Raw genomic sequence first — 27116 nt, forward strand, 5'->3', positions numbered from 1 at the left:
GGTCTCTCTGTCTCCCCATCTCTCTCTCTGTCTGTCTCTGTCTGTCTCTCTCCCCGTCTGTCTCCGTCTGTCTCCCTGTCTGTCTCCCTGTCTGTCTCCCCATCTCTGTCTGTCTGTCTCCCCGTCTCTCTCTCTGTCTGTCTATTTCCCCATCTCTCTCTCTGTCTGTCTGTTTCCCCATCTCTCTGTCTGTCTCCCCGTCTCTGTCTGTCTGTCTCCCCATCTCTGTCTGTCTGTCTGTCTGTCTGTCTCCCCGTCTCTCTGTCTGCCCGTCTGTCTGTCTCCCCATCTGTCAATCCGTCTGTCTGCCCGTCTGTCTCTCTGGCTCCCCATCTCTCTGTCTCCCCGTCTGTCTGTCTCCCCGTCTGTCTGTCTGCCCGTCTGTCTGTCTCCCCATCTGTCAATCCGTCTGTCTGCCCGTCTGTCTGTCTGGCTCCCCATCTCTCTGTCTGTCCGTCTGTCTGTCTCCCCGTCTGTCTCCCCGTTTCTTTCTCTGTCTGTCTCCCCTTCTCTCTCTCTGTCTGTCTCCCTGTCTGTCTGTCTCCCCGTCTGTCTGTCTCCCTCCCTCCCCATCTCTCTCTTCCTCTGTCTCTGTCCGTCCGTTCGCCCACCCGTCTGTCCGTCCCTCCCTCGTTAAATACGGTATCTGCTCTGCTCTAGAGTCTGAATTCAGGTTGCCTACAGCAGTGTTTCCCAACCCTGGTCCTCCAGTACACAGGTTAGTTGTAGGCCTGGACAAACACACCTCATTCAGCTCATGAAGGGCTTGATGATTAGTTGACCAGTTGAATCAGGTGTGTTTGTCCAGGGGGTACAATAAGCATGTGTACTGTTGGGGGTACTGGAGGAGAAGGGTTGGGGAACACTGACCTACAGGACACACTAGCAGTAAGGTTAAGGGCATCGGGTTTTACAGGCTCAAACTCAAAATCACATTAGATAAGTTAAAGTCCAACTTTTTTTCTGGAACTTTTCGAAAGCGTTGCAGTTTATCGCAGCGCCTTAAAAATGGAACAGGAAATGTGGTCGGCCCAATTATGTAACTATTTTAGGTTTTATAGGGAAACTTCTGTAATCTCTTTGTGACAGTTATAGTGGGGAGAGGAGAGAAGACAGCAGGGTGGAAGAGGTCTTTGTTAACGCTGTCTCCTTTACCACTTGCTGACTGGCACACAGCAGCAGAGACCAGAGAGCCTAGATATGATGATACACACACACATCTGGTCTGGAGAACACACACTTCATCTCCAACGCTCCAACGCCCATAGGCTCTTGAGTTGTCATTGATTCACTCCTTCATCTCCCCGTCACGGTGGGTGCACACGCATGCGTGGGTGAGTGCTTACGCCTGTCTGTCTGTTTGTGTGTGCGTGCGCACTTTTGCAAGTGTGTCGGTCTCTGCTTACTTGGTCTCTGCATACAGATGGCTGCGTCCCAAAATATTCTGCTTAAAAGCTTGTTTCACTTATCAGCAGAGAGAGAGCAGGAGATTGCGGAGTTTCAGCTGTCGGCATTCACTTGATAAAATACTGCGGAGACGTTTTTCAAATCAAGTACCATACATCCGGTGGGCGCTACCTCTGGGGATGAACAAATACAGTTACTGTTGATTTAGAGTTTTTGGACAGGAGAGTTCCTTGTCTATCCAATACGAGCTCACATGCACTATGGAGCCCAACACCGCAGCTCTCTTCCCTGGGTCCATTTGACAACATCAGCTTTCCTCAGCTAGCCAGCTCTCAAAACCTTAACCTCTCTCTCTCTCGCTCTCGCTCTCGCTCGCTGATATTGTGGCTCACACTGGATTTGACTGAAATGGTTTGCGTTCCAAATGGCTCCCTATCTGCCCTGGTCAAAAATAGTGCACTATATTGGAAATAGCGTGCCGTTTGGGACGCACCCATGGATTTAGACTTCACACGCATGCCCTCTGTTGTTTCCTGGACAGTTGATGCAGGGCGGATCTAGTGGACTTTTCCATTCTCCTGTCCTCATCTTACCTCTTCACTGCCAATGGGTATTGTTCATCCTCCCACATCCCTCCTTCCCTTGTATCTCCACCATGTTATGGGAAAATGGGATGGGGGGAGATTGGTTTTGAATGCAGCCTATTGCTGTTACAATTCACCTGGCTTCCACAAAGGGGAGAAATTCTAGTTGTAGCACCAATTCGAGTTGGTTTTTGAACCATGCCAGGTTGGTTGTTTTCCTCTGCTATTTAAACCTATTGAGGAGCCCCAGCAGGGTTCAAAACAGCTTTCTGTGTGGAGAGGATATGTAGTGATGAGCCTGGTTTAATCTGGAGTCCTGTCCCCTCCCCACACACGTACACTAAAATGGTCCTCTCTCTCTGGAGCCATGGTGGCCTGGCGTCCCCTCTCCTCCCCTCCACATCACCACTGCCCCTCCTCTCCTCCAGGCCTGAATAACAGCACTAAGCTGGGGGAAGCAGATTAGCCCCTCCACAACCATTGTCTGCTTCCTATTAGAAAGAACCCTGACTTGTGGTTGAACTTCAGGGTCTCTCCAGGCTCTTGTTACCCAGTTACACACGTGTGTACTGTTCTACTACCACATATCATAGCCTGGTATAAATACATGTTGAATGGGAGTCTAGAGGAACGTCAAGCATTAAGTTAATGATTTAGGCCTAGATTTGGAGAGGAACGTCCCAGCATTAAGTTAATTATATATCTATATATACCTAGCTTTGGAGCAGGCTGTAGGCTTCCCTTATTATGTGACCTCAGTAGACACCGTGCACTAGATGTGATTTTGTTCCCATGTAATGTTCATATAGCTGTAAACGATTAGGCCTATAGTTTACATTGAGAGGAGCCTGTTAACTCGTGTGTGTCTGCTGTATTTTGCACGCCACCCGCAGTCACGCACACGTGATGACACATCTGCTTTGAAAAGCACTGCAAACCAAACGGCATCCTATTCGAACGAGTCAACTCTGAAACGCAATGTAATGCACGAATAAATCAGGTTTCAAAGTCATAAGCGCACGGCAGATGTATTCCAGCTCGGTCGGCGGCGCGCATTTAACAGAGCAGGCGAGTGGGAGCGCGCGCATTTAACAGAGCAGGCGAGTGGGAGCGCGCGCATTTAACAGAGCAGGCGAGTGGGAGCGCGCGCATTTAACAGAGAAGGCGAGTGGGAGCGCGCGCATTTAACAGAGAAGGCGAGTGGGAGCGCGCGCATTTAACAGAGCGCGCCAGTGAGTGAGCGGTCACTGAAGTGGGCTGCTCTCACCCAGTCCGCATCTGGAAAGACTGCTTTTATTTCACCAGTTTTACTGGCTTTTCCACCGCAGGCGTCCTCTCGTAAGTAAACACAATTTGGAGATGATTTAGTCATGTTCTGTAGTCATGCTTAGATATGATTTGTTTATTATATAGGCTATTGAAATAATGGCATTGCTATTTTACGCGTGCGGTTCTGTGATGCCTTGTTGGTATGACAGGCTACATTTCACTGTAGCCCACGCGTTTTCATACCTTATGCATATTTTATGTAGTACACACGGGATGCGCTGCTCAAAATAGTACTGGTGCTCAGATTTTTCCATATATGGGACTCGACCATTTGTTGTGATATACTGTGCTCTGTTCGTTGCTGCGTTGTGTAGCCATGCCTATAGGACAGTAGGCTTAAGACAGCTTACAATGAGGCTTACAAGGCAGGGTTAAATTGTGAAACTGTAAATGCAGTCTGTAAATTAGTTATTGTTTTGATTTTGTTGCATTTAGTGTCATGCATTCAGCTCAATTTGCTTACTGTATCCTACAGCTGATGTCACTCAGCCTCTCCTGTTCTCCTCTCGTCTCTATCTGTCGTTCTCTATATGTCTCTCTCTTTCTGTCCTTCAAATTGGTGTTACTCTTTCTCATTCTGGACTCATGTTATCCCTCTCTTTCCTGTGGTGTACAGTAGAAAGTCGTTAAAGGTGTCCGGCTGTTCCCAGCGTCCCGTTGTGAATCAGATTAAAGTTGTATTAACGAGCTGTGGTTCCGGGATGCCACAGGGACCATGTTATTTCCGTCAGCCAGCTCCATGCATCTCATTGGTCAGCTCTCCGAGTCCATGTTGATGGGTCTCCCTACTCCTTTAGACTCCTCTGTCAGAGTTTTTTTGCTCTATTAATCAGGGAGTTTTTGTTTCTACCATTTGGAATTAGGCTAGACTCTATTAAGCAGCTATCAGTCTCACTATGCCAGTGTCCTTTTGGGGATACACGTAATTTGAGTTCCGACATTTTCTGTGTGTGTGGGCTTATCATTTTCATTAAAGGGAGGTAGACTTTTAGGGGGCTTTCATACCAGATTAGTTTAGAGCTTGTTTTCACCCTTAGGTCCGTTAGTTTGGACTGTTGTGGACACGCTATCTGCACTCGGGAGCACACTGAACAACACACCGTGGTTCACTCAAAAAGGGTGGTATCGGTCCGATTCCATTTTTACCATGGCGCGGTTCGCTGCAGGTGAGAACGCAGTCCGAACCAAACACAGGAAAATAATCAGAGGCATGCAGTTTATTGGACTGGGAGCATTTGGTGAAATGCACACAGTACCATAACTTGTTATCTCAAACAACTGCAACTGTGAGTAGCAGTGCATTTAAGAGCGCATCCTGTGTTAGTGGCTATTGCGCTATTGTTTCCTCCCGCATGTTGTTGGAATACCAAAGCCAATGTAATATGACGATTGGGACCCAAGTTATGCTTCTTGGTCATCATAAATGGATTTAACATGAGCATTTTTCTCCAATTAACAAATGACTTTCATGAACACATGGTTTTGTTTAGGCATTTTATTTTGTTTTACATTTGGCAATGTGAAACCAACCGGACCAAATGAAAAAGAGTACAATGTACAGTATAGCTCAGAACTAAATGCCCTTATAGTTTTCTTTCTGGTCTATAGTTTTCTGATTAAAACAGAGACTGGGAGTAATGGATGTGTTCGCCTAATTTAATGCCCGATAGATCAACGTTTACCAATTTAAGAGAAGAAGTCTGAGAAATTAGAGCCCTCTAAGACTCATAGCATCTTCATCCCAAGGACAAGAGGAGCCAGCTGGCAGGCACCCTTTTACATGTAAGTGCACGACTTTTGCCACACATGTTTATGTCTGTTCTGATCAAAAGTAGTGCACTATATTAGGGACCAAGGTGCCATTGGAGACACTGAAAGTGGTTGACAAGACCATGGATGGATGGACTGACTGACTGACTGAGGGCAACATGTGGCACTCTAATTCTCCTTTCTCCATGGTGACCCTGACTGAAGTCCCTCACCCCCCCCCTCTGGCCCAATCCAGACCTCATATTTCTGCCATCTGTTTTTCATATCTTTTATTTTCCCCTCTTTTTTTGAACTGTCCTTCTATCTAGACATGGAAATCAAATAAGGTTGTTCTGAACCATTCACAGCCTGGCATTTCATTCCCCCTGCTGTAGAACTTCATGAACATCAGCCATCTGCCAGGGTTACTATTGGCAACGCTCTCAGGAGAGGAGCCCTTAGGATGAAATACCTCAGCAGTTTGACTTGTTTGGGTCAGTTTGAGCAGTGCTGTTTTCCTGACTGCATGATTTAATATGTAACTGTGGGTTATTTTCTGCTCTCTGAGGTGAATCTGAGTCCATATGCTGCTGCAGTACCTACAGTAGCTAGGCTATGGGTTGAGTGTAATCATAATGATCATCTATTCGTATGGATGGGGTATCGCAGACTGTTATTTGCAGATTAGAAAGGGAAATTGCCATGTATGTTATTTTAAACGCCACCTTGTTGATATGTCATATCTAATCTGGAACCTAGAACCAAATGCTGCATGCTGGTGCACTGGCCAGAATTTAAGTCTGTCATACTGTCACAGGAGACTAGGGATGTAATGAATGTAAAAAAAAAAAAAATAATAGTTTAAACGAAAAAATTGCGTGAATTCATAATGAGTATGACCGCTAGGGGGCAATGCAGTTCAATCTACCGGAGTCCTGCCTACCTACCAGACTGCGCTCACCTTACTGCTGCTCTCCACCCACTCAACAACGATGGTATTAATGCCGTTCTAGGTTCTCTTTTGTGTGACTCTCCTCCATGTTCTCAGTTGTCAGTACATGGGACTTCATGGCCCCCTTCCCATCAACGTGAGGGCTCGTTTCAGTGATGTGTAACAGCGTGTTCAAAGATGTCCAACAATCTGTTAAGACCACTAATGGTGTTTGACAACTCGCGCTTTGTACTTGAAGCGCAATCATTGTACAATTTCTCCACCAGGGCCGTCACGTTTTTTTTTTTCTCGACATGGCATCTTGTAGTCTGGTTCTAGATATGTCATTAGGGTATTGAAGCCGACATCCTCTACCCCTGACCGACGGGTTGGGTCTCACTGTGCCTCCGTTTCAGCACCTGTACTGTCACTGTAGCTCAATTCCACCTCGCCACCGTTTGCATTTCATCACCGTCTCATTTTACTTGTCAAAGTACTGCCATACAGGGCTCTGGTCAGAACTAGTGCACTATATAGGGAATAAGTGCCATTTGGGATGCAGCCTATATCAAATCAGCTGGTATGTATTCTGTATGTAAACATTGGCCCTGGACTTGTCACACGACGTACCGTATTATCAGCCCAAGCTCTCACTCTTAACCTAAATCTGACTTTTATTTGCAGGAATTACTTTTTGATTGAGCCACAAAGGATATTTGTTCTTGTTCCCCTTCTCAAGACATGAGTTTTAACATGTTGTCGGTGATGTGGAGGGCAGCTAGTGGGAATCAGCTTTGTATTAGCTATCTGCCTTAGCGTAGCTCACCCTGGATCTTGTTGTTGTACAGTAGGTGCTCCCTGCTGCTGTAAGTAATAGCCTAGCTGTTTTAGTGCACTTCATGTTCAGTTCAAATGATACAAGGTGTTTTGTCAATGGTGGTAGAGTATGGCATTCTCGAGTAATTGCAGTGGGATGTCATTCTTACATCAATGTCTAGTTGTAATTTAATTGAAGTGCTTGTCGGAGTTTTCAGTTACTGACTTGTCTAACAGAAGGCTTCTCTGTGTTGGAGAGACTGTCACCGAACCTCATCACAGCACAGTGGGTTGGCTCATTAACAGATACTTTTGTATATATAGTGTGTGGACACCCCTTCAAATTTGTGAATTTGGCTATTTTAGCCACACCTGTTGCTAAAGGGTAGAGCTGCTGCGTTCAAGGAGCAGGACTCTAACCCAGAATACCACCCCAACAGCATACCACCCCAACAGATCCACAGATGATGCAATCTCTATTGCACTCCACCCTGCCCTTTCACACCTGGACAAAAGGAACACCTATGTGAGAATGCTGTTCATTGACTACAGCTCAGCGTTTAACACCATAGTGCCCTCAAAGCTCATCACTAAGCTAAGGACCGTGGGACTAAACACCTCCCTCTGCAACTGGATCCTGAACTTACTGCCACCCCCAGGTGGTAAAGGTAGGTAACAACACATCCGCCATGCTGATCCTCAACACGGGGGCCCCTCGGTTGCGTGCCCAGTCCCCTCCTGTACTTCCTGTTCACTCATGACTGCACAGCCAATCACGACTCCAACACCATCATTAAATTTGCCGATGACACAACAGTGGTAGGCCTGATCACTGACAACGACGAGACAGCCGTGTGGTGCCAGGATAGCAACCTCTCCCTCCACGTGATCAAAACAAAGGAGATGAATGTGGACTACATTAATTGGAGGACCGAGCACGCCCCCATTCTCATTGACAGGGCTGTGGTGGAGCAAGTTGAGAGCTTCAAGTTCCTTGGTGTCCAATTCACCAACAAACTATCAAGGTCCAAGCACAAAAAGACATTCGTGAAGAGGTCACAACAAAATGTATTCCCCCTCAGGAGACTGAAAAGATTTGGCAGGGGTCCTCAGATCCTCAAAAGGTTCTACAGCTGCACCATAGAGAGCATCACTGTCTGGTATGGCAACTGCTCGGCCTCCGACCGTGGGGCACTACAGAGGGTGGTGCGTGCTGCCCAGTACATCACTGGGTCCAAGCTTCCTTCCATCCAGGACCTCTATACCAGGCGGTGTCAGAGGAGGGCCTTAGAAATTGTCGAAGACTCCAGCCACCCTAGTCATGAACTGTTCTCTCTGCTACCGCACTGCAGGTGGTACCGGAGCGCCAAGTCTCAGTCTGAAAGGCTTCTTGACAGCTTCTACCCTCAAGCCATAAGACTCCTGAACATCTAATCAAAGGGCTACTCAGACGCCTCTTTTACGCTGCTGCTTTCTGTCTATGCATGGTCACTTTGACTCTGCCTACATGTTCATATTGCCTCGACTAACTGGTATCCCCGCACATATTACCTCAATTGTCTCTGTACCGGTACCCCCTGTATATAGCCTCCACATTGACTCTGTACCGGTACCCCCTGTATATAGCCCCCACATTGACTCTGTACCGGTACCCCCTGTATATAGCCTCCACATTGACTCTGTACCGGTACCCCCTGTATATAGCCTCCACATTGACTCTGTACCGGTACCCCCTGTATATAGCCTCCACATTGTCTCTGTACCGGTACCCCCTGTATATAGCCTCCACATTGACTCTGTACCGGTACCCCCTGTATATAGCCCCCACATTGACTCTGTACCGGTACCCCCTGTATATAGCCCCCACATTGACTCTGTACTGGTACCCCCTGTATATAGCCTCCACATTGACTCTGTACCGGTACCCCCTGTATTTAGCCTCCACATTGACTCTGTACCGGTACCCCCTGTATATAGCCTCCACATTGACTCTGTACCGGTACCCCCTGTATATAGCCTCCACATTGTCTCTGTACTGGTACCCCCTGTATTTAGCCTCCACATTGACTCTGTACCGGTACCCCCTGTATATAGCCTCCACATTGACTCTGTACCGGTACCCCCTGTATATAGCCTCCACATTGACTCTGTACCGGTACCCCCTGTATATAGCCTCCACATTGTCTTTGTACTGGTACCCCCTGTATTTAGCCTCCACATTGACTCTGTACCGGTACCCCCTGTATATAGCCTCCACATTGACTCTGTACCGGTACCCCCTGTATATAGCCTCCACATTGACTCTGTACCGGTACCCCCTGTATATAGCCTCCACATTGACTCTGTACTGGTACCCCCTGTATATAGCCTCCACATTGACTCTGTACTGGTACCCCCTGTATATAGCCTCCACATTGACTCTGTACCGGTACCCCCTGTATATGGCCTCCACATTGACTCTGTACCGGTACCCCCTGTATATAGCCCCCACATTGTCTCTGTACCGGTACCCCCTGTATATAGCCTCCACATTGACTCTGTACCGGTACCCCCTGTATATAGCCTCCACATTGACTCTGTACCGGTACCCCCTGTATATAGCCTCCACATTGTCTCTGTACCGGTACCCCCTGTATATAGCCTCCACATTGACTCTGTACCGGTACCCCCTGTATATAGCCTCCACATTGACTCTGTACCGGTACCCCCTGTATATAGCCTCCACATTGACTCTGTACTGGTACCCCCTGTATATAGCCCCCACATTGACTCTGTACCGGTACCCCCTGTATATAGCCTCCACATTGACTCTGTACTGGTACCCCCTGTATATAGCCCCCACATTGACTCTGTACTGGTACCCCCTGTATATAGCCTCCACATTGTTATTTTACTGCTGCCGTTTCATTATTTTTTCATTTTTTTTTAACTTAACACTTATTTTTCTTAACTTCTCAAAGCGTTGTTGGTTAGGGGCTTGTAAGTAAGCATTTCACTGTAAGGTCTACACTTGTTGTATTCGGCGCATGTGACAATTAAGATTTGATTTGAGTTCCACAGTCGGTTTTGGACTCTGGTGCAGTGGAAACGCGTTCTCTGGAGTGCTGAATCGCACTTCACCATCTGGTAGTCTGACAGATAAATCTGGGTTTGGTGGATGCAAGGAGAATGCTACATGCCCGAATGCAAAGTGGCAACTGTAAAGTTTGGTGGATGAGGAATAATGGTCTGGGCTGTTTGTCATGGTTCTGTGCTAGGCCTCTTCGTTCCAGTGAAGGGAAATATTAACGCTACAGCATACAATGACATTCTAGACAATTTTGTGCTTACAATTTTGTGGCAACAGTTTGGGAAATGCCCTTTCCTGTTTCAGCATGACAATGCCCCCATGCACAAAGCGAGGTCCATACAGAAATGGTTTGTTGAGATCGGTGTGGATGAACTTGCACAGTGCGCTGACCTCAACCCCATTGAACACTATTCAGATTATTTGGAACTCCAACTGTGAGCAAGGCCTAATTGCCCAACATCAGTGCTCGACCTCATTAATGCTCTTGTGGCTGAATGGAAGCAAGTCCCTGCAGCAATGTTCCAACAACTAGTGGAAAGCCTTCCCAGAAGAGTGGAGACTGTTGCAGCAGCGAAGGAGGGACCAACTCCATATTAATGTACATGATTTTGGAATGAAATGTTCAACGAGCAGGTGTCCACATACTTTTGGTCATGTAGTGTACATACTGCCATGGAAGATGTCACAATTACATAGAGGAACAGAAGAGAGGATAGCTTTCTGTAGGAGGACTGTTTATTTATAGATCTGCTAACAAGGGTGAAAGCAAGGACAATTAAGATGGCGTCCGATTGATGGCAATTAGAAGTGCTTCTTGTTATTGTTTAGAATACTGCCAACCAAAGCCAAACTCTACAGTGATGTAGGTGGATTAGTTAGAGGTTGTTTTGTTGTGCGTGTTTGCTGCAGCCTGGTTTGTGTGCAGTGGAGGCCGTATCTGACGTTTTTAAAGAGCTTTTCTCCTCCTTAGGAAAGGTGTACGATACATGTCATGGGTGAGTCCGAGTGCTATTCTGAATGCTGAGAGAGAGAGAGCAGGATGCAGTGAGAGCGAGAGAATGTTGAATAGACAGAGAGAGACGCATCGGGCGAGAGGGATAGAGAGAGTGCAAGGGAAATGAGGAATGTCTGTCTCTGTGGCCTTTCTGAAAGGTTACCCAGTGGTGCCAGAGAGAGCAGTGTGAATGGCAGGGGGCTCTACAGGGAGCGGATTAGCAATTGTTGACTGACCCTCAGCCTTTTTAATAGCAGAATACTGAGACAAGGGTCTGAATATGGACACATTGTTCTCTCCATGCCGGGCCTGTACAGAACCGAACACCGAGACGTATTCACACATTTCAACAAGGTCACATCAGAAGACTTGTCATTCATCCACTGTGGATGAAGACATTTAGAAGGGCCGGCCCTGGCCTGCGTTACAGCCGTTTGACCAAGGCAACGTTTCACTTGGCATTTAGAGCAGAGGGAATCATACAGACGGGAACAAACATGGTCTGACATTTTTAAATGTGTTTTGTAATGTTTCTGACGTCTTATGGATTAGCTGTCATCATAGGATTGATGGGGCTCCTCCTGCTCCTGACACCTTGTTATGTCAGGGTTATGTAGGCCCTATGACAGTGTTGCGTATGCCTTATGTACTGTATGATGAAGGGTTCAGCTAAAGTGTCCTCACACAGGGGCTTGTTAGAGGGGTTGGGTTGAATGCGGAAGACACATTTCAGTTGAAGGCATTCAGTTGTACAACTGACTAGGTACCCCCCTTTCCCTTTTCCCACAACCCACTGGGGCGCTCATCAGAGAGCAGCACGAGGAGCAGACTCCCGCTGGCAACATGCCCTCTTCTCATCCTCCCTTCCTCCTCTCCTCTCCCCCTCATCCTCCCTTCCTCTCATCTTCCACTCACCTCCTCCTCCCTTTTTTCTGTTTTTGGGTGATTATTTCTTCCACGCTCTTTCTCTGTTTAGAAACTGAGAGAGGGAGAGATACAGACTATCTGAATATCTTTCTCTTTCTCTCTCTCTCTCTCTCTCTGTTTTCTCTCCCAATCTCCCTCCATCATCGCTGGTGGCCGGCTTTTGAAAAATTGTTTACAGCCAATTAGGGTGATTTGTAGTGTTGTGCTGCGTGTTAGCGGGCGGCAGGGAGGAATGGAGAGGTTGGACGAAGTGCTTGTTGATTTTCATCAGCGCTTTCCAATAAACACATTATTTCTCTCGATCCCTCAGAGTCCCTCCTACCAAGCACAATTAGCCTAACACAGAGAAGACTAATCAAAGGCCGTACTGAGACCTGGGTTGACTTCAGCGTGACGACAAACAACATCCCCATACATCATTTTACTGTGAAGGAAACGTTCTGAAACAGGGCGAGTACCTGTACAATACGCGTTTCTACGGTATGCCCTACTGAACAAAGGCTGTTTTAGTTTGAAGCCAAATGTTATTGGTAGGGCCAGGAGTTGTTCTTTGAGATTAAATACCCTTGAGTTTTTCCAGATTTCTGTTGGACAGCCAGTTGACAGGTGGTGGAATCCTCTCTGTATGTTCCTTATTGCCTACCTACCTCGACGGTCAAATAGGGGATACTTATCTTTTCACTGTGGTTCGAGTGTGAGGTGTGAGATAAAAAGGTTGTTTTTTTTGCATATCTCAATTCCCCCTGAGACACCCTTGGAGAGTGGGGATATTTCACTTAGTCGGCTCGGGGATTCGAACCAGCGACCTTTTCGGTTACTGGCCCAACGCTCTTACCTGCTAGGCTAGACAGACCATAGCCACCGGAGTAGAAACGATGACATTTCAGAAGAAAGCGGCGACGTACTGCTTTGGCATAAAACACTGCTCTCCGATTTATTTCCCAGTCTGTTTACAATTCAGCTCCTGTCCTTGTACTCAACGTTGCTTACATGTTAAAGAGAATAGATCATCCTCTTTCTGGGGAGTAACAGAAAAGCTATTCAATAGAATTCACTACTTCATACCCTTTTATTGTTTCACCTTGCATTCGTCAGAAAATGAGTAAAACATACCTTCGCTGTTGATAATCAGTTATGTGAAGAGGACACAAAGGTACTCTTAAGATTTATGTAATGGCTGTAATTCAAGGTGACCGTCATCTCTCTCTGCCTCAGCCTGTAGAAAATACTGGTACTACAGTACTGTAGTACCAGTCAAAAGTTTGGACACACCTACTCATTCAATGGTTTTCCTTTATTTTGACTATTTTCTACATTATAGAATAATAGAGATGACATCAAAACTAGGAAATGGCACATATGGAATCATGTATTAAACAAAAAAGTGTTAAACAAATCAAAATATATTTTAGATTCTTCAAAGTTTTTTTTGCCTTGATAACAGCTTTGCATACTCTTGGCATTCTCTCAACCAGCTTCACCTGGAATGCTTTTCCAACAGTCTTGAAGGAGTTCCCACATGCTGAGCACTTGTTGGCTGCTTTTCCTTCACTCTGCGGTCCAACTCACCCCAAACCATCTCAATTGTGTTGAGGTCGGGTGATTGTGGATGCCAGGTCATTTGATGCAGTACTCCTAATTGGTCAAATAGCCCTTATACAGCCTGGAGGTGTGTTGGGTCATTGTCGTGTCGAAAAACAAATGATTGTCCCACTAAGCCCAAACCAGATCAGGGTGGCAGGTAGCCTAGTGGTTAGTGTTGGGCCAGTAACCGAAAGGTTACTAGATCGAATTCCCGAGCTGACAAGGTAAACATCTCTCGTTCTGCCCCTGAACAAGGCAGTTAACCCACTGTTCTTAAGCCGTCATTGTAAATAAGAATTTGTTCTTAACTAGCTTGCCTAGTAAAATTACATTTTTTTTGTTGTTGCCCAAACCAGATGGGATGACGTATAGCTGCAGAATGTTGTGGTAGCTATGCTTGTGAAGTGTACCTTGAATTATAAATAAATCACTGACCGTGTCAGTTGGAACCGAGCTTGCGGAGATCATCCGTTCACCTACTTTGTGTCTCAAAGACACAGCGGTTGGAACCAAATATCTGACCAAAGGACAGATTTCCACTGGTCTAATGTCCATTGCTCGTGTTTCTTGGCCCAAGCAAATCTCTTCTTCTTATTGGTGTCCTTTAGTAGAGGTTTCTTTGCAGCAAATCGACCATGATGGCCTGATTCACACGGTCTCCTCTGAACAGTTGATGTTGAGGTGTGTCTGTTACTTGAACTCTGTGAAGCATTTATTTGGCCTGCAATTTCTGAGGCTGGTAACTCTAATGAACTTATCCTCTGCAGCAGAGGTAACTCTGGGTTTTCCTTTCCTGTGGTGTTCCTCATGAGAGCCAGTTTCATCATAGTGCTTGATGGTTTTTACAACTGCACTTGAAGAAACGTTCAAAGTTCTTGAAATGTTCACTATTGACTGGCCATCATGTCTTAAAGTAATGATGGTCTGTTGTTTCTCTTTGCTTATTGGAGCTGTTCTTGCCATAATATGGAATTGGTCTTTTACCAAATATGGCTATCTTCTGTATACCACCCAACTGATTGGCTCAAACGCATTATGAAGGAAAGAAATTCCTCAAATTAACTTTTAACAAGGCACACCTGTTAATTGAAATGCATTCCAGGTGACTACCTCGTGAAGCTGGTTGAGAGCATGCCAAGAGTGTGCAAAGCTGTCATCAAGGCAAAGGGTGGCTATTTGAAGTATCTCAAATATAAAATATATTTTGATTTGTTTAACACTTTTTGGTTACTGCATGATTCCATAGGTGTTATTTTATAGTGTTGATGTCGTCACTATTACTACTATTTTGACTGGTACTGTATGTCCAGGTTTTGGCTCACAGGCTGTGAAGTCTGTTGCTGCTTTGACAAGCCCCAGGTTGTAATTTCATGATATGTTATTACTTTTAGCATGACTGTGCCTGACAGTGAGTGTATATAAGTTGTCCTCAGAGGCTAGAAAGACATTATTACCTTTTCCTTTTAACCAGTGGAAATGAATGTTGCTCTCTGATACTGGAGATCAATGGAGGATGCAGTCACTCGATTCTCTGACTGATGATCATTGTCAGCCCCCTACTTTCATGTCGAAACCAAAGAGGAAATGCATCTTCCCTCTTTCATTGAGTTTTGTTTATCGTTTCCCACATTGCCATCTTGATTTCTTGTTACTCGCAGTGGGGAAAAAAGGGCCAAGTGGAACCTCTTCTGAGACCCCCCGGTGGTGCCGCCGCAACCTTGACGTACACACACTCTCTCTCACACACAGACACACACACACACACACAGACACACACACACACACACACACACACACACACACACACACATGTACTTGGGTAATCTCCAGGAAGTGATGAATAAAAGCAGATCCTGTCATGTAGTGGCTTTGAGTGATTGTGCTTTGTGATTCTATGTGACAGATGGGAGACGTGGAGCGCAGTTAATAATAGACCCTACAGGCGACATGTCTCTCTGGCTCAGCTGTGACTGTTTCCTGGATGGCAGGGCTGGAACATCTCCAGCAGGGCCACAGTCCAGAGACCAAGCCCACGAACACTGCTGCTTCACTGGGTAGATTAGCCCAGCAGAACCCCTGGCATGGCCTTAGTAGGATACAGATCCATAGAGAGAGAGGAGCGTTCCATCTGTGACTCCTGCAGGCCAGATTATCCTCTTGCTCCCGTGTTGAGTTAACTGAAGTGTGTTGTATTGCACAAGAGCTACAGCAGGCCCTGCAGCAGTGGAGAATGCCAGTGTGTGAATGTGGTATTGCAGTGGTATTTTCGCAAGTGACAAATGAAACCAGGTGTTTCAGCCACAAGCCTAGCTAACCACAGCCCAGCTGAGACACTTGGTACGCCTGCAGGGATGTCATACTGTGTGTGTGTGTGTGTCCGTGTGTCCGAGCCCGCGCTGCTACCTCCCAGAGAGAATCAATTGATAAACATACAGTACGCTCTCTCTTTCAGATACCCGTCCATGTTCAGATAAGCCTGCAGGGCTGTTGTGCTGTGTGTACAATGTCTCATGACCCTCTCGGGTTAATCCGTCAGACAACCTTATTTTCTGTCTGTACAGTCTGTCCCTCAGTGTGTGTGTGTGTGTGTGCATGCATCCGAGTGTGTGTGTGTGCTCATCTTTGCGTGCGAGCAGAAAAGAGAGCTCTGTTCTCTTTCGTCTTTATCGGCATTAAGCGTTCCCCTGCCTCTCTACACTCTGCGTGAAAAGCTGCTTGTGTTTTACAGAGGGCCGGCTACAGGGGTCTCTCTCTCTCTCTCTCTCTCTCTGTCTGTGTCTCTCTGTCTGACTGGCTGTGGTGCTGTAATTGTATTTATAGATAAGTCACCGCTTGCTGTGAAACAGCCTGTTAGCTGTGCTCTTGTGATCTAGGGCATATGACTGGAGCAGTTAGGGGCTTCTTGGGAGGGGTAGATCATTTGTATTCTGCAGCAGTGTTGAAGAGCCACGTCTGGGCTGGATAGCGGTTTGTCACGCGAGAGAAGAGAGGATAGTGTCATTGGAATAACTATGTTAGATGGTGCTGTGTAGAAGAGTGTTTGACCCAGGTCAGAAAACAGATGGGCTGCCATGCTGAAGTTTAGCACCACCCAACACTCAAGGTGTGTAGGCATTGTGTCTGCTGTTCGTTGTTATTCAACAGGACATTGTGTAGTGTGGAGAGGGACACTAACCCTCATCTTAATGCTCCTCAATTGGCTGGTTGACAATGGGTAATATAGTTACTATTGATAATGGGTCATATGGTTAGTATTGGCTGGTTGACAATGGGTAATATAGTTACTATTGATAATGGGTCATATGGTTAGTATTGGCTGGTTGACAATGGGTCATGTAGTTACTATTGACAATGGGTCATATGGTTAGTATTGGCTGGTTGACAATGGGTCATATGGTTAGTATTGGCTGGTTGACAATGGGTCATATGGTTAGTATTGGCTGGTTGACAATGGGTCATGTAGTTACTATTGACAATGGGTCATATGGTTAGTATTGGCTGGTTGACAATGGGTCATATGGTTAGTATTGGCTGGTTGACAATGGGTCATATGGTTAGTATTGGCTGGTTGACAATGGGTCATATGGTTAGTATTGGCTGGTTGACAATGGGTCATATGGTTAGTATTGGCTGGTTGACAATGGGTCATATGGTTAGTATTGGCTGGTTGACAATGGGTCATATGGTTAGTATTGGCTGGAGGAAGATGTTTAACAATGCTGTTATTAATTAAGTTGACTCAATGTATGATTTTGGTGGTCTAATGTGCCCTCTCTCTTCCCCCCTCTCTTTATAATTTATCTCCCTGCCCCCCCCCCCCCCTCTCTTTATCCTTTCTCTCCCTGTCCCCCCCTTTCTCTCTTCCCCCCTCTCTTTATCCTTTCTCTCCCCCCACCTCTCTTTCTCTCTCTCTTCAGTCACAATGAGCGGAAGGTGACCTGTAAGCATCCAGTCTCTGGTCTTCCTTCACAAGACAACTGCATCTTTGTCGTCAACGAACAGTAAGTCTCTTCTCTCCCACACCCTGAGCAGTGGGATGACTGGAACATACATGCCAGTGGAATGACATACCCTCAAGTGGACTTGCATGCACACACACACACTAACCTGCTATGCCGGGTTGGTCTCCCCCTGCATTGTGTGTCCATTCTTTATGGCACAAGATGTATGTCACAATGAGTTATTTTCAACAAATCACATTCATATGAAACTTGTCAAACACACAACTTTGTCCTCCAGTAATGCTTCAGGGCCCACGTTACTGTCAGATCATGTCACAGTATATTACATATTAAATGATGTACCAAATTGGTTGTGTGGTGTTTACGTAAATGAGATGTATTCAGTAGTTGAGCATGTATTCACAATAGCATATATTCACAGGTTGAGCTTTTATGCCATTGTGAATTGACTGAGACGCTGTGAGAAGAGTGGCTTTTATGGACTAGAAAGTGCATTGTGCTCCTGGAGGTGTTGAGGAGTCTGATGTCGGACTTCTTCTAAAGAGACGTTATGAGATCACAGGGCAATGTGAGTTTGGTTTGGGTTTAACTGCTTGTCGTTCAGCGAGACCAGAGACTTTAGAAATGGAAGGCAGCGTTTGCTACAGGAGTGTGTTTGGTTCAACTGTGCCGTGGCTACAGCTGCAGAACTCTTGGAGAGGATTTGGAAATGGAAGGCAGCGTTGCTGCCTCGCCAATCTTTCCTGCCGAGTTCTGATAAGGGCTCTCAGACAAAACACGTTCCAAAACACCCACGGTGGAGAGAGGATGGAGGGAGGAGAAGCCAGTGAGGAGGAGTGTTGGAGTAGAGAGGTTTGTGTGTGTAAGTAAAAATATCTGAGTTCAGGCTCAAAGGCCTGTCAGAGCTGTCCAGACATTCTCAACCTGAACCGACAGTGTTACCCTGCTCTCTCTTCTCCCCCTGCAAGCTGTCCTCCAGCAAAGTCAATACCGGTTGCCTTTTGTAGCTTGCTGTGTGTGTGCGGGCATGTACGTGTGGAGAAGCCAGAGTTGTTTACTCTAGCCTTCCAAACAGACAGAGGAATGAATGAATTGACCTGCAGGCAGCTAAGTCTTAGGTAGCTGCTAGGCAACTAACCAGAGTCTGCACAATATACAATTTGGTCGTACTGAAACAAGATGTTGTTCATCCAATTTTTTTTTCTCCATATTGACTAAATATTGTTTTTGTAAGACCACCAACCACCACTGTAGTGATAGTGGAGAATGGAGTGTGACGGAGAGAGAGAGTGACTCGCGCGCACAGAGACAGGCGTGCGCACAGAGACGGGCGCGCGCACAGAGAGAGACAGACACAGACACACAGAGAGACAGACACAGACACACAGAGAGACAGACACAGACACACAGAGAGACAGACACAGACACACAGAGAGACAGACACAGACACACAGAGAGACAGACACAGACACACAGAGAGACAGACACAGACACACACAGAGAGACAGACACAGACACACAGAGAGACAGACACAGACACACAGAGAGACAGACACAGACACACAGAGAGACAGACACAGACACACAGAGAGACAGACACAGACACACAGAGAGACAGACACAGACACACAGAGAGACAGACACAGACACACAGAGAGACAGACACAGACACACAGAGAGACAGACACAGACACACAGAGAGACAGACACAGACACACAGAGAGACAGACACAGACACACAGAGAGACAGACACACAGAGAGACAGAGACAGACACACAGAGAGACAGAGACAGACACACAGAGAGACAGACACAGACACACAGAGAGACAGACACAGACACACAGAGAGACAGACACAGACACACAGAGAGACAGACACAGACACACAGAGAGACAGACACAGACACACAGAGAGACAGACACAGACACACAGAGAGACAGACACACAGAGAGACAGACACACAGACACACAGAGAGGCAGACACACAGACACACAGACACACAGACACACAGACACACAGACACACAGAGAGACACAGACACACAGAGAGACACAGACACACAGAGACACACACACACACAGAGAGAGACACACACACACACAGAGAGAGACACACACACACACAGAGAGACACACACACACACACACACACACACACACACACACACAGAGAGACACACACACACACACACACACACACAGAGAGACACACACATACACACACACACACAGAGAGACACACACACACACACAGAGAGACACACACACACACACAGAGAGACACACACACAGAGAGACACACACACACACAGACACACACACACACACACAGAGACACACACACACACACACACACACAGAGAGACACACACACACACACAGAGAGAGAGAGACACACACACACACATAGAGAGAGACACACACACACACACAGAGAGAGACACACACACACACACACACACAGAGAGAGACACACACACACACACACACAGAGAGAGACACACACACACACACACACACACACACACACACACACACACACACACACACACACACACACACACACACACACACACACACAGAGAGACACACACACACAGAGACACACACACACACACACAGAGAGACACACACAGAGATAGATGGAAATTTCTTAAGCTTGGCAGCCATTTCCTCACTTTACCTCAAAAACAAGGAAATTAGGCAATTATATGGTCCGTCTCAGATGCAGACATGACCACGTTTGAATCCTATTTTTCTGGATGGAACATTAGGTTGTTGTGGAGATTTGTAGTCTGTTCCTTCCTTACTGGCTGTGTCGTTGAGTGACAACCCCCCTCCACTCTGCTCTGCACCCCGTCCCAATTATCCCCTCCATCATATTCTCCTCCTCACACCTGGATTCAAATACCATTTAAAATCTTTCTAATGTATTAGCTTTTCCTTTAGCCCTCACTGGAGTGCCAAGTGAAAATGGTTTGATCTTTTGTGAGCATTCCATTGGTTCCATTTCGGCAGGCAAGCTCAATCAAGCCCATCTAAAGTATTTCACATTTTTTTCAAATACTATTTGAACCCAGGTCTGCTTTTTTTTATTAGCACCGCACTGAGGTGTCTGAGGAGAATATGCAAATATTCTCCTCAGTGTGTTAACTGTTAATTGGAAGTGAGGCGAGAAAGTCAAATATAACAGATTGAGGTGTGTTGGTGACAGACAAAAAGGTTTGTGTGAAAGAGGGTCACCTCCGACCACGAGAACGAAAATGGAAAGAGGCTCTTACATCAGTCATATCAAGGAAATTGAACTTGTGTAAAAATGTTTCTTTCATCTCAAACAGCAACTCGACACCACCACCTTCATTAGGGTTCTTGGGCTGACTAAGTCTTGACTGCCGGAATGTGTTGGTTTTTCATAATGAAGACGCACTTTCTATTCAACTCCTTGTAGGTTGTGAGAATGACACGGCAGAATACTTGAAACAACAGAAAGCAAATGATGTGTTCGTTCCTCCCAGTGGAAAAACGCAGCTTCACATCCTGATTATCCAGCGAGCGTCGGCCTATCCGTGAGCGGACAACAAAGCAATGTTAATTGGCTGGCCTTGTCACTCAGTCTCTCTCTCTCTCGGTCTGTCTGAAGACTATTATCAATCAATCAAACTTCATTTATGTAGCACTTTTCTCACAGCAAATGCATTTCAAGGTGCTTAACCAATAAAATATTAGCAAGGTGAGAAACGATAACACACAGCATTTCTATGCAAATATAAAATCAAGATGGACTTGAATAAAATTCAGAGATAATTTACTATTGTTTTTACCATTTTCATTTAACAGTGGATATGAGAGACTAATGCAGCGATAAATAAAAGGTGACAAAATAACTAATATACTGTATATAGAAGGGGATAAAATAGAGTATAACATCCTCCGCTTTATGACCATCACTGCATTTTGAAAGAAGTGTGTTCGCAGAACGTTCCTCGAACTGAACTGCTGTCCCTGAATCCTGGTCGACACTATCACTGTTCTCCCTGGTGATTGACACGGCAAAACTCCTTCTACAAAACTCTAGTATAAGCATCTTTATACATCTCTGAAAAGGAAAGTTTTCGAAGCGAATAGGGGATAAAAAGTCATCTACTTGAGATGTCACCTCTCCCTCACACACCTCCACCTTCCCTACAGGCGTAATAGCGGGTGTAACGTGGATTAATGGTGTTCTGAAGGAAGCACTTCTCATTGATAACCGGCTGACGCTTCTTCAACCCACACATCCTCTCTCTCCCCATCTACCTCTCTCTCCATCTCTTTCCACATGTCGCCCACATTCCCCCTCTGCCTCTCCGACTCACCCATACACCTCCACCTTTCTTCTCTCCCTCTTTCACTCTTCTCCCTGTGCGTCGTCTCACCCTTTTGTCCCTCCCACACACACGTTTCTTCTCTCTCCCACTCTCTCTCTTTCTCAATAGGATCAGTGCTCCTGGTCCAGCCAGACCCTGTAATGAGTTAGTTGCAGTGTGAAAAACCTCTGCTTTAATCTCTTTAGACCTCAGGCACAAACCACTGAGCTCCACTTTATAGTGCAGAAATGTCACTTAGCGTTGTGTGTGGGCCTAAATATCCAGACAAAACAAAGTATACAAAAGTTAACTTCTTGGCTCGTTAGTTTGTACCCTTTCACCATTTTTCATATTTATTGTAATATTTTCAAGTTTCCTATATTTTCCCCAACGTTGACGTCTTCCGCTCTTTAAAGCGTCTTAAAGTGGCAATATGTCACTTTTTGGGCGACCTGTCCAAATTCACATAGAAATGTGAGTTATAGAGCTATCGTTCTACTTGAAAGAAAGTTTAAGAAGCAGTAGATTTGTTTTATGTGCGCTATTTCTGTGCTTCTCATTCTTAAGTTTTGTTTTCGTCTTTTACTTTCAGTTTTGTAAACCAGCTTCAAACCACTGAAACAACAATATTTTTGGTTATGGAAAATATATTACACAATATACTAGCTTATTAGTTTTAGCAACCAGGAAATGGAGGAACGATTTCTGCATATACACTTTTAATGGCCTTGTTTGTTCTATGTTAATCTCTCTGTATGCTATGCCTTGCTTGTCCTATGTTGCTCTCTCTGTATGCTACGTCTTGCTTGTCCTGTCTGTATGCTATGTCTTGCTTGTCCTATGTTGCTCTGTCTGCATGCTACGTCTTGCTTGTCCTATGTTGCTCTGCGTGTGCTCACTGCTCAATGATTGTCTATATTGTAATTGTTTTTAATAACCTGCCCAGGGACTGCGGGTGAAAATTAGCCGGCTGGCTAAAACCGGCACTTTTACTGAAACGTTGATTAATGTGCACTGTCCCTGTAAAAAAAAATAAACTCAACTCAACATAACTTATTCAGCACTCAGAATTAGATTTCAAATGTCCTCCACCTCTGCAATGACCCTGGGCCTAAAGGAGAGGCCTTGCTCTCATCAATTAAAGCAACATTTACAGTGTCTACAGAAACTCTTCACACCCCTTGGCTTTTCTACATTTAGTTGTGTTACAGCCTGAATTTAAAATGGATTACATTTCAGATTTGTTGTCAGTGGCCTACACACAATAACCCATAATGTCAAAGTGAAAATATGTTTACAAATGAAAAGCTGAAATGTCTTGAGTCAGTAATTATTCAACTCCTTGGTTTTAAGGGAAGCCTAAATAAGTTAAGTAGTAAAAATGTGCTTAACAAGTCACAAGTTGCATACGCTATAATAGTGTGTAACATGATTTTGTATGACTACCTCATCTCTGTACCCCACACATACAATTATATGTAAGGTCCCTCAGTCGAGCAGATTCAACCACAAAGACCAGGGAGGTTTTCCAATGCCTCGTAAAGAAGGCCACCTATTGGTAGATTCTATTGGTAGATTTAAAAAGCAGACTTTGAATATCCACTTAAGCCTGGTGAAGTTATTAATTATACTTGAATGGTGTATCAATACACCCATTCACTACAATGATACAAGCTTCCTTCCTAATTCAGTTGCCAGAGAGGAAGGAAACCGCTCAGTAATTTCACAATGAGGCCAATGGTAACTTTAAAACAGTAACATATTTTATTGGCTGTGATAGAAAACTGGATGGATCAATAACATTGTAGTTACTTTACAATACTAACCTAATTGACAGAGTGAAAGAAGGAAGTCTGTACAGAATAACAAATATTCCAAAACATGCATCTTGTTTACAACAAGGCACTAAAGTAATACTGCAAAAAAAATGTGGCAAAGCAATTCATTTTTTTCCTGAATACAAACTGTTATGTTTGGGACAAATCCAATACAACACATTACTGAGTACCACTCTCCATATTTCCAAGCATATTGGAGGCTGCATCATGTTATGGGTATGCTTGTTATCGTTAAGGACTAGGGAGTTTTTCAGAATAAAAAATAAACTGAATTGAGCTAAGCACAGGCAAAATGTTTTCCACCAGCCACTGGGACATGAATTCACCTTTCAGCAAGACAATAACCTAAAACACAGGGCCACATCTACACTGGAGTTGCTTACCAAGAAGACAATGAATGTTCCTGAGTGGCCGAGTTAGGTAAAAACTAAGTCTGCTTGAATATCTATGGCAAGACCTGAAAATGGTTTCTAGCGGTGATCATAAACTCATTTGACAGAGCATGAAGGATTTTGAAAATAATAATGGACAAATGTTGCGCAATCCAGTAGTGGAAAGAGACTTAAAGACTTACCCAGAAAGACTCACAGCTGTAATCGCTGTCAAAGGTGCTTCTACAAAGTATTGACTCGGGAAGGAATATTGTGTGTAGATGGGTGAGATTTATTGTTCTTTTTTCAAATTTAGGCTGTAATTGTGGAATAAGTCAAGGGGTATGAATACTTTCTGAAGGCACTGTTCTACATTCCTCTTGTCACTCTCCACTTTCTCGCTCTTCCCTCTTCTCTACCCTCTTCTCTTCCCTCTTTCTTCTCTTTGCTTCATTCCTGTCCATCATCCTTTCTTGCCTCCCTCTTACTTCTCCCCTATCTTCCCCCTCTGAAGTATATGAATACATTCACAGAGAATGTTTAACCTTGCCACATTTCAATGCTAGACCAAACTGCAGTTAGGTTTGAGGGGAGGAAGGGGCTGGACAGCAATCAGCTAGTTTTACTCTGGAGGGAAACTGCTATTGATATCACAGCACATAAGCTGCATGCTAAAGGAAGATGGCAGCCTGGGTTGGTATTAAACTGATGATGGTGTTGCCATCAGAGCTGTTGATATGAACCCTGTCTTGCTTCAAGACGAGATGAGTAAGGACTACTGTATTTGGTGCTAGATGGGAGTCAGCTTTCTGATGTGCAAATCTCCAGAATACTAGATGTGATAACCTCATGAGCCACGTTCAGTATGTGTTAACTGTAAGTGGCTTTGGATAAAAGCATCTGCAAAATTACCATATTATGATGGTATATTTGAATGCTGCCCGGCGACCAGCTGTGCGCAAGCAAGGGAAGAAGCCCTAAAGCAAGGGGCTATGCAGGGGGCAGCCTTCATATGGCACAGGGAGAGAGAGACTGGTGGTAGAGAGTAGGAAGTAAGCAAGAAGGGACTGTCCTCCCAACAAACCCATCCCCTTAATTACAGTACAGAACTGCCAGTAGCCTAGAGGGAGACAGTCAGTTAGCGCTAGGTAATGGGCTTATGTAACGGAAGCAGGCAGTGGTCCTCTGTAGTTCAGTTGGTAGAGCACGTTGCTTGCAACACCAGGATAGTGGGTTCGATTCCCGGGACCACCCGTACATAAAACAGTGTACGCATGACTAAGTTGCGTTGGATAAAAGTGTCTGCTAAATGGCATAAATGAATGCAATTGTAATGTTCTCTACACAATGGATATTCAGTGAAAAGCATTTACAGAATGTGTGGCCTAAGCACATCCCTGAAGACTACAATTATAATTAAATTTAAGTTTGATGTGAATGTTTATTTGTAAAATGTCATGATTACATATAATTAGTTTATCATGTGTTTGGTATTTTCAGGTTAGATTGTTTGATATTATTCTTTAATTCAGTTAATTTTGTTTCCTTCCCTTGTTTTCTAGCGTGACTTCTGCAAAGCTTGTCCACCCCGTTACAGATCCTGTCACAGTCAACCCTGTTACGGTCAACCCTGTTACGGTCAACCCTGTTACGGTCAACCCTGTTACGGTCAACCCTGTTACGGCCAACCCTGTTACGGCCAACCCGGTTACAGACCCTATTACAGACCCTGTATCAAACAGGTAATATAGTATACGTAGCTATGGGCTGGATGGATGCTTTGCTCTACCTAGCCTCTTCATCTGTCTCTTTGGAAGTCCTGCCTCTGTCTCTCTCATTAAGTCAGTCCTACCACTAACCGTATGCAGCGTCTGCCGTGTGTTGGATTGCCTGAAATCCTGCTATGCATTGCTAATGCTAAGACATGCACGATTTATTTGTGCCATCCGATTTGTCTAATAATATTTAATAGATAAAATGAAGCTTAGCTCCCATCATGAAACTACTATAGCTTGTGTATGTGTGTGATCGCAACGGGTAAAATACATTCAGTCTCCAAGCCTGAATCAAATTATATAATTGTTCCTCGCAATGGGGTCTACCATTTACCTCTGTCCATTTTGATTCTCCAGACAGAAACTAGTATTAGAAAGGAAACCAATGCTTTTTGATCCCAGGTCTTTCGGACAGTAACAAACTGCTCCAGTATCTCACAACACAACCACGTCACAACTACAATGCAGCTTTAAGAAATACTTCTTGTGCTTCACTTCTAAGGCATGTTCTGTAACCTTTATCTTCCTCTTCCTCTCTCATCCTCCCTGCTGACATACTAACACACACAGGGGCCATTGATCATGAGGAAGAGGCTGTGTGATCTGGGAGGATCTAGGAGCCTGGCTGTGTGGGTAGACAGCACTTCTCAGAGAGGTCATACACCAGTTTACTGCTAGGGATTTCTGCCAGCAGCGGCAACAGAGAGGGTGTGGGAGGGAGAAGGAGGGGAAGGTGGAGCCATACAGATGACGGGAGAGAGATAAAGACCTGGGTGAGATAGAGGGTGAAAAAGAGAAGCATTATTTGAGCGATAGAGGAACAAAGAGATCTATAGAAATGGAAAAAAGAGAGAGAGAAAAGTGACAAAGAGTGTGAATGGCCTATAGAAAGACTGTATGATCTAAGCACGATTTGCATGAGTCACTCTTCAGTTCTATTGATGATGTCATCGGGACTGATGTCATCCATTGCCCCGCAATTCATAGATCTATTCACTGGACCTGCCTCTGACGCACCTGGAAATGCTTGAAATGCGCACACACACAATTTAATGCTGGGAAGCCTTGATTGGAGACAAGCGTTGGAGTTGGAGACTTTTCAGCTGAGAAGAGTGTCATTTAATATTTGTTAATATCCCTCATTCCCTCAATCTCTCTCAAATGCCTGAATTAACTCGTGATAATTTGTGTGGCTTGGACGGTCACGCTCGGTTCACCTGCCCACAGCAACATAATTTGACAAGCATTTAGGGAACGTAAAGCCACGATGGAGGTTGATCCAGTGAAATGGGCTGCGAAGACAATTATCCACTTTGAAGATAATAACGTCTATATATCTATCTAGCAATTCACTATAAATAGGTTTTTAATGTTGATATACACTGAGTGTACAAATCATTAGGAACGCCTGCTCTTTCCATGGCCATAGAC

At 45.1% G+C, this 27116-nt stretch overlaps 1 protein-coding gene across 25 annotated transcripts in view; it reads left to right on the forward strand.

Moving 5' to 3' along the window:
• The window catches only part of LOC110500191 (pleckstrin homology domain-containing family A member 5), a 162427-nt gene that overhangs the window by 89811 nt on the left and 45500 nt on the right, over window positions 1-27116 (forward strand). For 17 of the 25 annotated variants that reach the window (XR_005038567.2, XR_016490216.1, XR_016490217.1 and 14 more), the window contains exons 4-5: window positions 17309-17392; window positions 25473-25652. Coding sequence is in view for 18 of the 25 variants with exons in the window: in XM_036957553.2 (XP_036813448.1) it covers window positions 17309-17392; window positions 25473-25652 (264 nt within the window). In the remaining 7 variants the exon portion in view is untranslated. Of the gene's footprint in view, window positions 1-3139; window positions 3330-14633; window positions 16495-17308; window positions 17393-25472; window positions 25653-27116 lie in introns of those variants that run through there. The other 8 variants (XM_036957556.2, XM_090214165.1, XM_090214166.1 and 5 more) reach the window with 5 other exon arrangements.

This window comes from Oncorhynchus mykiss, chromosome 21, assembly GCF_057628025.1.
Source record: "Oncorhynchus mykiss isolate SJ-2025 chromosome 21, ASM5762802v1, whole genome shotgun sequence".
Lineage (NCBI taxonomy): Eukaryota > Metazoa > Chordata > Actinopteri > Salmoniformes > Salmonidae > Oncorhynchus > Oncorhynchus mykiss.